This window comes from Macrobrachium rosenbergii, chromosome 37 (genome assembly GCF_040412425.1).
Source record: "Macrobrachium rosenbergii isolate ZJJX-2024 chromosome 37, ASM4041242v1, whole genome shotgun sequence".
NCBI classification, from domain to species: Eukaryota; Metazoa; Arthropoda; class Malacostraca; order Decapoda; family Palaemonidae; genus Macrobrachium; species Macrobrachium rosenbergii.
The window spans coordinates 16,590,931-16,606,536 of NC_089777.1; the positions used below are offsets into that span (position 1 = coordinate 16,590,931).

A 15,606-nucleotide genomic window follows, 5' to 3' on the forward strand; every position below is an offset into this window, starting at 1 on the left:
AAAGGGCGAGAATTGTGGGCAATGAAGGATCAGTTTGGAGAAGAGAGTAAATCCGACTCTTATTCGCCAAGAAGGAAAATGTCAACAATCTATGATTTAAGGTCGAGGAAAAAGACTAATTTAGAATTATTATAAAGAATACTTGTTCAGTTTTTATGACGGTCAGAAACAGAATCACGTTGTTGTTGCACGAACTGGTCCATCAGGTCTTGAATTTGAAAAGCAAACTGGGTTTCACCTCCAGAAATCATCACTGGGTACAAACCTCAGCTTATAGGTAAAAACAGAAGCAACTTATGAGGGAGTCAGTATGCAGGTTCTGGTTAGCTACAATGTATGAAAATAGCAGTTACTGTAACACATTCTGGATTAAATTTTAAGAGAAAATGATCTCTTGAATATTTTGTATAGTCATCTGGAGTAATTTGGCTTCATGAAACTGTAATCTGAAATCAAGATGACTTACCAGCAAACTGTTTAACTTTTATGCGTGGGCAATCTTTGCAGCATCATTATCAGAGGGAACAGGTTCATCACATGAGCGTAATAGCTAATTTTCTTTGTAACAAGATTTCAAAAAAGAAAGGGTACTTCTTATATTTTACATGAATTGTTCAAGGTTTTTGATTCCTCTTCTTTTGTATTTGATGATTTGAAATACCTGTGCTGTTATTTTATTTTGCATATTCTTATTCATTTTTATTTGAAGCTTCAAAACTTTTCCTGAAAGGCTGGGCAGGATGTACGATACAACTTGGAAAGAATGATTACAAGACTATTTTATATTTTTTTTTTTCAAAAGTAGATTAAAACTCTTCCATTCACCTTAGAGGGAAGTGAATTTGTCAGATAGCGCTGAAAAAGATCATTATGACCGTAGACATTTAACAAACTCAGCGTGTGTCTTTATTTTGGCCACATACAATCAAACACCATTGTTGTAAAAGTCAGTGAATCTGTGCCCTTCAAATCCTTGCATCGAAAAAGAGAAGATTAAAACGTTAAAAAGAAAGATTAACAATTTTGTGCGTAAGTCTTGCACTGTGACTTGGTTTTATATATTTACCAGACCTGAAACCACAAACGATCAATGGATTATTGAATTAGTCAGTTGTAGGACAGATATCTCACAAAAATTATTGAAGAAAAGTCAGGGTTAGAGAAGGTCAGCTCATTTGGCCAAACCAGGCTAAGGGGGGGGGTCATTCTCCCAAGTAGAAGTCCAGGTTTCATCACTCCAGTCTGGAATTGGGGTGCTAAGTGCTACTTGTCGCAGTGGTACCTGTAATTGTGCCAGTGGTCATGCCTTTGGCTGTACCAGAGGTAGTTCCTGATGTAAAAGTGGTTGTACCTGTGGTAGTATCAGTACTAGTACCTGTGGTGGTGATAATGATAGTACTTCAGACAGTACCTGTGGTGCTTCCACTGGAAGTTGTAGGTCCTGTGCTGCCACTCGAAGTGCTTCCACTAGATGTCGTAGGTCCTGTGCTGCCACTTGAAGTGCTTCCACTGGAGGTTGTAGGTCCTGTGCTGCCACTCGAAGTGCTCCCACTTGAAGTGCTTCCACTGGAAGTTGTAGGTCCTGTGCTGCCACTCGAAGTGCTTCCACTGGAAGTTGTAGGTCCTGTGCTGCCACTCGAAGTGCTTCCACTGGAAGTTGTAGGTCCTGTGCTGCCACTCGAAGTGCTTCCACTGGAGGTTGTAGGTCCTGTGCTGCCACTCGAAGTGCTTCCACTGGAGGTTGTAGGTCCTGTGCTGCCACTCAAGTGCTTCCACTGGAGGTTGTAGGTCCTGTGCTGCCACTCGAAGTGCTTCCACTGGAGGTTGTAGGTCCTGTGCTGCCACTCGAAGTGCTTCCACTGGAGGTTGTAGGTCCTGTGCTGCCACTCGAAGTGCTTCCACTGGAAGTTGTAGGTCCTGTGCTGCCACTCGAAGTGCTTCCACTGGAAGTTGTGGGTCCTGTGCTGCCACTCGAAGTGCTTCCACTGGAAGTTGTGGGTCCTGTGCTGCCACTCGAAGTGCTTCCACTGGAGGTTGTAGGTCCTGTGCTGCCACTTGAAGTGCTTCCGCTGGAAGTTGTGGGTCCTGTGCTGCCACTTGAAGTGCTTCCACTGGAAGTTGAAGGTCCTGTGCTGCCACTCGAAGTGCTTCCACTGGAGGTTGAAGGTCCTGTGCTGCCACTTGAAGTGCTTCCACTAGATGTTGAAGGTCTGGTGGTGCCACTTGAAGTGCTTCCACTGGCTGTTGTAGGTCCAGTGCTGCCACTTGAAGTGCTTCCACTAGCTGTCGAAGGTCCTGTGCTGCCACTTGAAGTGCTTCCACTGGAGGTTGAAGGTCCTGTGCTGCCACTTGAAGTGCTTCCACTAGCTGTTGAAGGTCCTGTGCTTCCACTCGAATTGCTTCCGCTAGCTGTCGAAGGTCCTGTGCTGCCACTTGAAGTGCTTCCACTAGCTGTTGAAGGTCCTGTGCTTCCACTCGAATTGCTTGAAGGTCCTGCAAAAGTATTGGATATAAGTTTTGCAACCAAACCATAAGTCTTTACTGCATTATGTCTACCACACCACGAAATATTTAAGCAATTTTTTGTCTATTAGCAACAAAATGGTCAGTGAAGCTGAAAGTCTACTTCCCAGGCCACTTAATAAATAACACCATGGAAGTTCAACAACTTTTTTAACTGTTGTCAACTGAAATTCCACTTCTCAGAGTGGGGTTCAACAACTTTTTTAACTTTCTTGTTTTAATAGGAGAATTCAATAGCTTGAATGTTGTCGATTTCTAATGAAGAGGTCCCTGTCATTCAGTGATGATCTCTTTCACTAAAGGATCCACACTTATTCACCAGTGGTTCGTTAATGGTTCATTAATGTCCCAAATTCAGGAGAAACACTAACTAATATTGTAACAGCAATTCATTATTGACTGATAGATATGTTTATTATTATTTCCACAAACTGTAATGGGAAATAAACATCTTACCTGTCGGAGGTGGGGTAGGTAATGGTGCAGTAGTACCATTGCCAGGAGGACCAGGAGGAGTTGGGCCAGGAGGAGATGGACCAGGAGGAGTTGGACCAGGAGGAGTTGGACCAGGAGGAGTTGGGCCAGGAGGAGTTGGGCCAGGAGGATTTGGACCAGGAGGAGTTGGACCAGAAGGATTTGGACCAGGAGGAGTTGGGCCAGAAGGATTTGGACCAGGAGGAGTTGGACCAGAAGGATTTGGACCAGGAGGAGTTGGACCAGAAGGATTTGGACCAGGAGGAGTTGGGCCAGAAGGATTTGGACCAGGAGGAGTTGGACCAGAAGGATTTGGACCAGGAGGAGTTGGACCAGGAGGAGTTGGGCCAGAAGGATTTGGACCAGGAGGAGTTGGACCAGAGGGATTTGGACCAGGAGGAGTTGGGCCAGAAGGATTTGGACCAGGAGGAGTTGGACCAGAAGGATTTGGACCAGGAGGAGTTGGACCAGTAGGAGTTGGGCCAGAAGGATTTGGACCAGGAGGAGTTGGACCAGAAGGATTTGGACCAGGAGGAGTTGGACCAGAAGGATTTGGACCAGGAGGAGTTGGACCAGAAGGAGTTGGACCAGGAGGAGTTGGACCAGAAGGATTTGGACCAGGAGGAGTTGGGCCAGAAGGATTTGGACCAGGAGGAGTTGGACCAGTAGGAGTTGGGCCAGAAGGATTTGGACCAGGAGGAGTTGGACCAGTAGGAGTTGGGCCAGAAGGATTTGGACCAGGAGGAGTTGGACCAGAAGGATTTGGACCAGGAGGAGTTGGACCAGAAGAATTTGAACCAGGAGGAGTTGGGCCAGAAGAAGACAATGGTGGCTTTATCGTTGGGCTGGGCGTTGGCGCAACATGGGTTGGAGTTGTCCCAGTTCCAGGAGTACCACCTGAATGAAACGTTATGTCATTACTTATTCAGTTTTAGATGTAATATATATATATATATATATATATATATATATATATATATATATATATATATATATATATATATATATATATATATATATATATATATATAATATACATAAAATGTAAGTCCCAAATTTTTAACAGCATAAATTTAGCAACCTTTGGCCTGTAAGTTGGATGGCTTTTCTGTAACGTTTTTAGTTACCTGGAATACAGCAACTGCAGCTCTTTCCTTTGCATCCTTTCTTGTCTATGATGCCCGAAGGACATTCCTTCTTCCCGCTGACGCAGGATCCTTTGGCTGCTGTGCACGAAGGCTGGATCTTGCAAGCCTTTGCGCAGCACACGCACTTGCCTTTGCCGCATCCTTTCTTAATAACTCTCTGCTTTTTAGTACAAGATTTACTGCATTTTCCTTTAAATTTCTTGCACGTGCTGTTTTCTTTACCCGAGCACTTGTCCTCTGCAAAAGGGATATATCTGTTCAGGACCTCTTCACATTAAAGAAATTCAATCTGTTTTTCTTTGACATACATGCTCATTTTGAAAAGTCGAGATTTTCCGAAGCGATTCAAGAGCTTTGGGCTATGTTTCATAATATCATGTCACTTCTGTACAGTCCTAGCAAGGTAGGGAGGAAATATAGATGGCAAAACTTAGTCTGAACATGATTAGTTAGAGGTATGTCAAGTTTTTCTATGTTTAGCATTCCATGAACAAATTGTCGTTACACGACAGAGCAGAGACCAGGTGCGGAAGTGTTAATGCTGTTGGCAAGTGTATGACACCTCATAAAGACTATCGTTACAAGACAGAGCAGGGACCAGGTAGGGAAGCGTTAATGCTGTTGGGAAGTGTAGGGCACCTCAAAAAGACTGTCATTACAAGACCTGAATCCACCCTTACTTTGAACGCAGCACTGACAGCCTGTCTTGCCCTTGCATCCGTTTTTCCTTACTCTGCCGGTGCACTTCTCTTGGGCTCCAATGCAGACGCCACCCTTGGCAGTGCAGCCTTTCCTTGGTTTGCAAGGTTCTAAATTCAAGTAAAAAGCGGGAATTAGGTTAAAAATAAGTAGGTGATTATTAGAACTTACTGCAGAAGTGACATATTTTATAGAGGTAACCAGTAAGTCACCTTTCAAATCAAATTCAGTTGAGTTAAATGAAATTAGTCACTTGGAAGAGGTTGTTGATTATGTTCACAAGAATTTCAGCATTCCTTGTTTTGCAGGCTTTTAAAGGAAAGTTTAAAAACAATGACAAGTCTAAAAGTCCTTACGTTTGAACCTACAATACAACTCTGTCACTAAACTTGATTCATATATACAGTTTTCATTACGTAGCCTTATGTATAGGTCTTCTGGCTATCTGGAAATCTTCATTCGCTTAAATGTAACTTTAAGGAAACTCACAGAGGAATCAAATGCTCCAGTCAGTTAAAGAAAACCATAATTGTATGAAGGAAGTAGGACATTGTTTCCACACACCTTTAATTTACATACGAAAGCCAGTCATATGTGACTGTGCACTTGAAACAGAAAAAAATGAGCAAGTTAACATACTCGGTACGCAGCATCGACAGCCTGTTCCTTTGCAACCACTCTTTCTGAGTCTTCCTGGGCACGTTTGTGTTCCAGTGATGCAATAACCCTTCTTCGCCACACAGTTTTTCCTAGGCTTGCAAGTATTAGAGGGGGAACTAGTAGACCCGTTTTCTGGAAGATAGATATAGAACATTCACTGAACATGTGAAGGATTTCTTCAAATAAGGGTTGGTTTAATAGAAAGATACGGTGACAGTCACTGCTATACTTATAACTCAACTGTGCACTACACTTTCAAGCTCTTTCACCAGTTTCTGCATTCACTGGGCCCTGATGAACTCTGAGATGTCTGCAAACATCAGCCAGCCTTTCCATTTTCCATTCAAGATCCATTTTTCCCGTCTACTATTCACAAAGCTTTGCCTTACTTCCTCTATAACTCCACCCATAAGGGAACTGGACTAGCCACAGAGATATGAAACAGCCATAGCTTTGTCTCAGACCCACACTCACACCCAAATCCAGTCACTCTCCGGTTGACTTACTCGAAGGCAGGCTTCACTCTCACCACAAACAACTTTAATCTCTGTAAATAAGTTATTAATCTCTGTAAACAAGGTACCATTTACACCATGCATGCTCTGCACCCTCCACATGGTGTGTTTATCAGTTCTCTCATAAGTTTTTTCCAGGTTATTCCCACACTGTTCTTCCTCTAGCAGTACTCCTGTCATCTGTTGAATTTATGCGTGTGTTTGTGTGTGTGTATGTGTGTGTGTGATATGTGTCTGCGATGATAAGTGTGTGACATATGCATTTGTGATACTCGTGAGTATGTTACAAGACTTGACTGGACTGACTTACTAGGCACACAGCACTGACAACCTGTTCCTTTGCACCCCTGCTTTCTAAGTCTGCCGTTGCAAGTTTGTCCTGTGGTGACGCAGAACCCGCTCAGGCTCGTGCATTTCTTCCTGGGTTTGCAGGTGTTAGTGCCACTTCCTCCTCCACTTCCTCCTCCACTTCCACTACCACTTTCTGTCATAAGAAGAAAGAAATTCCCTGTCAAATACACTAAGTTTGTCTCTTTCTCATGTAGAGTAATTCAAATTCAAAAGAGGAAATAGGCCTTCTGTAGTTATAAATAATAGCTAACAATTCAGACTCTCAAAATTAAAGCCTTGTAATAAAACAGGAAAACAGAAAAGCAACTCTATTATTCCCCCCCTCCAAATGACAATTGAATGAAAAACGAGATAAAATAATTATAAATTTGTATTAGATAAAGTCCTGATTTTATCAGATGCCCGGTACTTCAGAACATCAGTAATTCAGTTGATCACAGAAAGCAAAAATTGAAATATGAAGGGTGAGGGGCTTTATACCTTTCCACAAGACTGCTTCATTCTCAGCCATTCCAGGGGCTCCATATCTGTCAAATACATACATACATACATACATATATATATATACAGATATATATATATATATATATATATATATATATATATATATATATTTATATATATTTATATATATATATATATATATATATATATATATATATATATATATATATATATATATATATATACTTGTAGAATGACAGAGTGGTTGTGCTAGGTGGCTGAGATGCAGATACACACACACACACACACACACATATATATGTACATGTACATATCACAACATCCACATGAGAAGGTGAGTGAAAACCGGGACTTTGAACAAGTATTTTCGTAGTTTATTCTATAATTTCATTCATTATTTAATCTACATTTTCAAGTGCAAACTTGAAAATGTAGAATAAACCACGAAAGTACTTGTTCAAAGTCCCGGTTTTCACTCGCCTTCTTACGTGGATTTTGTGATATTCTCAAGTACATGTATATATATATGTATATATACATGTTTATATATATATATATATGTACATATGTATATGTATATACATATATATATATATGTGTAGATGTACATATGTATATATATACAGTATATATATATATATATATATATATATATATATATATATATATATATATATATATTATATAAATATATATAGAATGACAAGAGGCTGGTTGTGCTAGGTGGTTGAGATGCAGAAGTATATATATATATATATATATATATATATATATATATATATATATATATATATATATATATATTCTGCATCTCAAAAAGCTTCACAAATCTTTGGTTGATGGCTTACTTGGTACACAGCATTGACATCCGGTGCCCTTGCATCCCTTCTTCCTAACCTTGCCGTTACACGTCTGTCCCGCGGTGAAGCAGAACCCGTTGCTGTCCTTGCACTTTTTCCTCGGCGTACAACCTGTATCAAGGCAATTTTAAACAATACGGTCAGATATAAAATGAGTTTCTGAAGTCCGTGAACATTAGAAAGCTTTGTAGTTTATTCTGTAGAGTTTTGATTCTCGTAAGCATCATTCAAGCATGAGGATTTTGAGATTCTCATGAAAGAGAGAGAGAGAGAGAGAGAGAGAGAGAGAGAGAGAGAGAGAGAGAGAGAGAGAACACAACTCATGAGGATTTGTTAACCTCTGTGTTATAAACTTAAGAATGAACACTTAGCTTTAATCTCTAGCTGACATTTTATAGAAAAACATTTTGAGGTTCTGATGGAGAGAGAGAGAGAGAGAGAGAGAGAGAGAGAGAGAGAGAGAGAGAGAGAGAGAGAGAGAGAGAGAGAGAGAGAGATATGCTTACCACCAGAGCCTTCTTTTACACAGTGCAGAATACAACTGTCCTTTTTTGTACTTACAGTAATAACAATAATAATAATAATAATAATAATAATAATAATAATAATAATAATAGAAACCACTAATCGGTTTATCTTATAATAATAATAATAATAATAATAATAATAATAATAATAATAATAATAATAATAATAGTAGTAGTGAAGAAGAAGAAGAAGAAGAAGAGAGAATCTTACCAGTAGCTTGCTTCTGATTGGCTGTAGGTGGATTCTGCTGCCGTCCGCCTCCCTTCTTAGGTGGCTTAAAGGTTGGCCTGTCGGTGGAATTTCCCGGTTTCTTCTTCCCGTTCGTCCCGTTCTTCTTGTTCCTCCCCCCCTGAGGTTTGGGATGAGCGCCGTTCGTCCCGTTCTTCTTGTTCTTCCCCCCGTGAGGTTTGGGCGGATTGCCGTTCGTCCCGTTCTTCTTGTTCTTCCCCCCGTGAGGTTTGGGCGGATTGCCGTTCGTCCCGTTCTTCTTGTTCTTCCCCCCCTGAGGTTTGGGCGTATTGCCGTTGTTCTTCGCCCCCTGCCGATTACCTTTTCCCCCCTTCTTTCTGGTTGCTTTGCCCTTCTTTCCCTTCGTACTCCCTCCATCGCCATTCCCTCCATTTCCGACCGCATTGTTTCTCCCGTTCTTTCCCCCCTTCTTTATTTTCCCGCCGCTAGTTCCCTGACGCTGGTTCTTCTTTCCGTCATTAGGCTTCCGTCCCCTTTTCGCGCCTTTGCCTCTTCCTCCTCCTCCTCCTCCAGGGGTGCTCGCGCGGTTATTCAGCGCCTTTCCAGCGCCCTTCTTGCCGCCCTTCTTCCCTCCTCCGCCTCCTCCTCCTCCAGGGGTGCTCGCGCGGTTATTCAGCGCCTTTCCAGCGCCCTTCTTGCCTCCTGAAGCGCCATCCCCAGCCACCCGGTTCTTCCCGTTCTTGGGACCTGTTGTCGTTTTTTCCCGCCCTGCCTCTTCTTCTTCTTCTTCTCGCCTGTCGTGATCTGCCTCTTGGCGTTTGCGGAGCTAACACCTGACGAAGGTAAAGGGAGTCAGTTAGTTTATGGAGGGCCGCGGTTCATCTCAAAGACATTATCAGGACATTATGTCTCTGAGACAAGACTGTGAGGCAAGACTGACGAAGGTAAGGTATTCAGTTAGTTAGTCTGTGCCTGGGATTCATCTCAAAGACATTATCAGGACTTTGTGTCTCTTAGACAAGACTGTGAGGCAAGACTGACGAAGGTAAGGTATTCATTTAGTTAGTCTGTGTCTAGGATTCATCTCAAAGACATTATCAGGACATTATATCTCTGAGACAAGACTGTGAGGCAAGACTGACGAAGGTAGGGTACTCAGTTAGTCTGTGCCTAGGATTCATTTCAAAGACATTAATAAGACATTTTTATGTCTATGGGACAGGACTGACGAAGATATGGTATTCCATAAGAGTTATTATGAGCCTAAGATTTGGTATCTAGTTACTAAAATATATAAAAATCAATTAGTATGTAAGAGAAAAATATCGCGTATGACTCATCGGGTTGATAATATTGAAGAAAATAATTAACAATCATCAAATATAACATAACAGGAAGCCCCAAGAAAACTTATGATGTAATTAACTGAAAATTAGTTTTTATTCACATTGACAAATCGTTCATACTCAGCAGATTCACCAAGAATTTTATACTTTGTTGATAATTCATATATGATAAAAACTCTACAATTTAGGTGCTGTGACCATGTCTTGGCAATGAGACGAAAGTACTTAGCATCTCAATATATATATATATATATATATATATATATATATATATATATATATATATATATATATATATGTATTATTGATGCCTATATATACATATGTATATATATGTATAGATATATATATATATATTTATATATAATGTGTGTGTGTGTATGCGTGCGTGCGCGCGTGTGCTCACCTGTTTTGCAGCAGACGTCAGTAGCATCAGGGCAGGATCCTGTCAGTACTCTTTTGCAGTTGCCACCATTCTTGCTAGGGACACACTTGCCTCCTGCCTCAGTGCAGGTTTTTGCTACAGCGGCCGGTTGAAGATCGCCCTGGGGGAGATTAGAAAGCAAGGGTTTTTATGTGTAACTTAAATATATATATATATGTATGTATGTATATATAATATATAAGTATATGTATATATGTACAGTATATATATATATATATATATATATATATATATATATATATATATATATATATATATATATTTATATGTATGTGTATATTACATATATAAATATATATATGTATAATATATATATATATATATATATATATATATATATATGTATATATATATATATATATATATATATATATATATATATATATATATATATATATATATATCATATTCTAAAAACTTTTACTTAATTTTTTATATCCATATTTCATCAGTAATGTGACCACCATAGAGTCATCCAGACTTGTCCCCCCCTCTCTCTCTCTCTCTCTCTCTCTCTCTCTCTCTCTCTCTCTCTCTCTCTCTCTCTCTCTCTCTCTCTAAATCAGTTATCCCCAGTTCCTGACACACATTCTGTTTCCATCTGCTAAAACCTTCAATCTCTCTCAGGTGTTCGTCAGGTATTAATTAACACCTGGGCGGTGAAGCTTCCTGTTACACCTTTCAAACCTTTTCACTGTCAGTTTCCTTTCCAGCTCTGAATGACTTCGTAGGACCCAGTACTTGGCCTTTGGCCTGAATTCTAGGTTCAGTTTAATTCAACACCTGAGTCAACAAAAGTCTTGATTACCAGAAGCAATAAGAACAAGCAATAAGAGTCCAAACGACTGTTGTGTGATCTCAGCTGTTATTTTAAAAATAACGAGGGTATATCTCGAGCTAGTACTTTGATTGAGGAAGAAAATGATAGGTTTTGTTGAGGGTATGTGTGATGAGGCGATGATAGCTTCTGCGAAAAAGATGGTCGTGTTTTGTTCCTGAAGCAGTTTCTTGTTTTTAAAAACTACCTTTTCGTAACTTCACAGTATTATCATTATTATTATTATTATTGTTGTTTTTATTATATTATTATTAATATTGTTATTAATGTTAGTTTTGTTAATATTATTTTTATGATTATTGTTATTAATTTTACTTTTGTTATTATTATTATTATTATTATTATTATTATTATTATTATTATTATTATTATTATTATTATTATTATTATTATGATTATGATTAATTTTATTATTATTATTATTACTTTTATGATTACTATTATTATTATTATTATTATTATTATTATTATTTTATTATTATTATTATTATTATTATTATTATTATTATTATTATTGTTCGGAAGATGAACACTATACGTATGGAACATGAAATTCAAGCTTCTAAAGCATGCGGTGTTAATTTGAAAAGAGTAAAATAAGGCAATAGGAAATACAGAAAGAGGAGATCAGTTAAGGAAAAGAAAAGATAAAAGTAACAAAGTAATAAATAAATAGATAAACATTTAAAGTGAATTATTCAAATAAAAGGAGAACTCTTTTTGCACAACATCCTCAGGGAGACTGTTCCACAGTCCAGCAGTGTGAGGAATAAACACCTCTGGAAATTAATGACAAAAAGCAGTAAAATGGATTTCTAAAGAATAATTTCTTATGTAGATTTAAGATTAAAAAGTCCCTCCTGGGCCTCGCAAGGCTTATAGGGCCGGCGCTGAACTCCAGTGTCTTAGGTCAACAGCCAGTGAGGGAGAAGTCCCATTGCCTAAGACACGTGGCCAGTGTGTCGCTAGGTCCTTGCTAACCCTCTCGAGTTTTCAGACCGCTAGGTTGGCGGGCTACCGGGTTTATGCAATGGCCCAAGCCACCAGTGAGCGACGGGATTTGAATCCCGGTCCTCTCGACTGGTAGGCGAGAACCTTACCAATGTAAAGGAGACAGGCATGAAATAGTTGTAACTTAAAATAATAGTTATGATAATAATAATAATAATAGTCATAATTTACTGAAAGCAGCGACATTAAACACGACTTTCATAGTTACTGAAAGGGATACAACAAAAATAGTTAATGTACTAGAACAGATATTTGGATAAACCTTACGTACGAGGTTTAGCTAATTCCAGATTGGTAATTGGGCGTAAAATTACGAGCCAAGAAAAAGGCAGGTTTTTCCGAGTGGAAAATTTTGCTACATGGCAAAAATTTATTTTTTACTCTGGGAAAAACTTTTAACGGAATATTGATATTTTCAATTGATATTTTGTCTCATGAAATATTATTTTTAAAATAATTTTCAGTATATAATTGAAATGTGATAGATTCAGACGTTGAGAAATATATATACTTTATATATGTATATATATATATATATATATATATATATATATATATATATATATATATATATATATATATATATATATATATATATATCTGTGTGTGTGTGTGTGTGTGTGTATTCCTTGTGATAAACAATCCTCTGACAGCTGCATCTAACTTACTGATACCACAAATGTCAGATTTAGTCAGAAAACATTACACGCAGTTATGAATCACTTTTGCCAGGAATATTTTGACACTAATATTCAGGAAAATGAATCTTTGTCGTGTTTTTTTCCTAATATTACTGACTATTTTTTTTTAATAGAATCTACTATTTCTTTTCGTGTTAGTTAGCCCCCAGTCCTATCTTATTTTAAAAACAGATAAATAAATGAATAGATAAACAGATAGATAGATAGATAGGTAGGTAGGTAGGTATGAATAAGTAAATAAATGTTTAAATAAATCAATAAATATATTAAGAAGTATATAGGTAGATAGATAGATAGATAGATAGATAGATAGATAGATAGATAGATAGATAGATAGATAGATAGATAGATAGATAGATAGATAGATAAAATGATATATCAGATGAGCAGGTTCATAACCCAGTTGATAAATAATTTTTCATCAAAAATTTTCGAAATTGACAATGTTAGGAAAAATTATTAGACATCTCAATCATGTATTCATAAATGATAATTCATCCTAAAGCAGGTCTTAACATTTTCTAAGATAATGTAAGCTAGTCTAACAAACCTATCAAATGGCCAGATATTATTTTAAACATATGTATATATATGTATGTATATATATATATATATATATATATATATATATATATATATATATATATATATATATATATATATATATATATATATATATATATATATATATATATATATATATATATAATGTAACACACAATATATATATATATATATAATTTTTCTTAGTAGTTAATGATTTTGCCAGTAACACAACATTTCTTTTGCTGAGGATGATTTTGCCAGGAACATTTCTTTTGCTGAGGATAAGCGGAAATCTAATTTTTTGATATAAGAAAGAGAAATATACTTTTACTTATTTTTCTCTAGCGGGCCACTTTCAAAATCAAACGGGCCACTTTTGGCCCACGGGGTCGGACGGCCCTGTTCTAACCAAGTGATGGGTCAAACTTAAAATCCATAGCCTGCAGAAAACCAAAACCTTTGTGGCATCTGATTAAAAAGCTTGGCTAGGCGCCCATAGTGTAATACATTTCTGAAAGCAACCCTCTTTTGTTGGAGAAGGCTTCAGGAATAGGCATTAAGTAACATTTCGGTTGTAATTATCAGATACGTTTAGTAGGTGTATGAAAAAAAGGCTAGTTCACTTAATGACAAAAAGGAATTCTATAACGAAATAGTTTTCGTTAATTCTGGTATTCTAAGATAAATCCTATGAACAATTCAGTTAATGACGGAGAAAGATTTTAAAATGAAGTTTTCATTAATTCTGGTATTCTAAAATCAGTCTTATAATCAATTCAGTTAATGACAGAAAGGAATTCTAAAATGAAGAAGTTTCCACTAATTCTGGTATTTTAAGATAAATCCTATGATCAATTCAGTTAGTGACAGAAAGGAACTCTAAAATGAAGTAGTTTTCATTGATTCTTGTATTCTAAGGTTAATCTTATATTCAAGTCAGTTAATGACAGAAAGGAATTCTAAAATGAAGTTTTCATTAATTCTGGTGTTCTAAGATTAATCTTATAATCAAGTAAGTCAATGACAGAACGAGAAGTTCTAAAAAGAAAACAGTCTATTAATTCTGGTATTCTAAGAGTAATCCTACAGCATGTTCAAGTCGGCTAACAACAGAACGAGGAATTCTAAGTAGATAACAGTCTCTATTAATTCTGGTATTCTAAGATTAATCCTATATTCAGAACGAGGAATTCTAAATGTAAAAAGTGTTCGTTCTTTCTGGTATTCCGAGATTAATCCTATATTTAACAGGGATATCGATTCAGTCAGTGATAGAACGAGGAATTCTAGATGTAAAAGTGTTCATTCATTCTGGTATTCTGAGATTAATCCTATATTTAACAGGGATATCGATTCAGCCAATGATAGAACGAGGAATTCTAAATGTAAAAGTGTTCATCCAGTCTGATATTCTAGAATTAATCCTGTATTTAACAGGGATATCGATTCAATTAATGACAGGACGAGGAATTGTAGATAAAAAATAGTCTTCATCAACTCTGGTATTCTGAGATTAATCCAATATACAACGGGCACATTACACAAAGTATTGCGAAAACCACATGAAATTTCCTGAAATTTGCAGTGTGAAAAGTACCCTAAAAATATTCAGAAATTAAGGAATTAAGATTCCATAGCAACATGACGTTCTGTGTACAATGCTTAGGTAGATATAACAATTTGATATCTTATAACAACTAAGTTCTGCTCAGTGGAGACTCCTTGTCAGACCTTCACTGTCTGTGAACACTTGCTCAAGTTAAAATCTGTTATCAGTGAATTGCTTACCATGGCACGTATTTTACGATGTCCTTGTAAACACGACGTAAGTGTGTCGTAGATACGAGATTTCGGGTAACAGCAGCCATAAGTGTATTAGATATGGCAGCAATTAAAATTAAAAGTAGCACCAACTGTAACAAAGTTAGCAGAAACTGCAGTCAAAGTAGGGGCGACCTAAATAGAATACCGTAGCAGTAACTGTAGCAAAAGAGAAACACCTGAAACACCTGTATAAGATGTAGCAGGAGCTGTGTTACTGTAGAACTTGATGTAACTTTAGTTTGTTTCAGTAAAAATCCCCAAAATGAAGACTTGTGAATCTTAAAGAAATAGTGGTAAAATACACTTGCTAACTGTAGTAAAATAAAAGCAACTGTATTAGATGGAGCAAGAACTGTATTACTGTAAAACTGTAACTGGAGTTAAAGATACAGCAGAAATCCCCAAATGAAAGTTTATGAATCCTATGGAAGTAAATTCTGATTTTAGCTGAACACCTCAGGTATTAGAAATATTCGGGTCCTC

The 15,606-nt window shown here is 37.4% G+C and overlaps 1 protein-coding gene across 1 annotated transcript in view; it reads right to left on the reverse strand.

Moving 5' to 3' along the window:
• Positions 1 to 1,411: 1,411 nt before the first annotated feature.
• LOC136825163 (collagen alpha-1(I) chain-like) overlaps positions 1,412 to 15,606 on the reverse strand; it is a 15,284-nt gene continuing 1,089 nt past the window's right edge. Inside the window, exons 2-10 of the mRNA XM_067081190.1 lie at positions 10,214 to 10,303; positions 8,434 to 9,238; positions 7,684 to 7,806; positions 6,330 to 6,503; positions 5,484 to 5,636; positions 4,826 to 4,954; positions 4,125 to 4,382; positions 2,980 to 3,894; positions 1,412 to 2,493 (exon numbers count right to left, since the gene is read on the reverse strand). Of these exons, the coding sequence (XP_066937291.1) occupies positions 1,763 to 2,493; positions 2,980 to 3,894; positions 4,125 to 4,382; positions 4,826 to 4,954; positions 5,484 to 5,636; positions 6,330 to 6,503; positions 7,684 to 7,806; positions 8,434 to 9,238; positions 10,214 to 10,303 (3,378 nt within the window). The 3' untranslated portion in view covers positions 1,412 to 1,762. The remainder of the gene's footprint in view (positions 2,494 to 2,979; positions 3,895 to 4,124; positions 4,383 to 4,825; positions 4,955 to 5,483; positions 5,637 to 6,329; positions 6,504 to 7,683; positions 7,807 to 8,433; positions 9,239 to 10,213; positions 10,304 to 15,606) is intronic.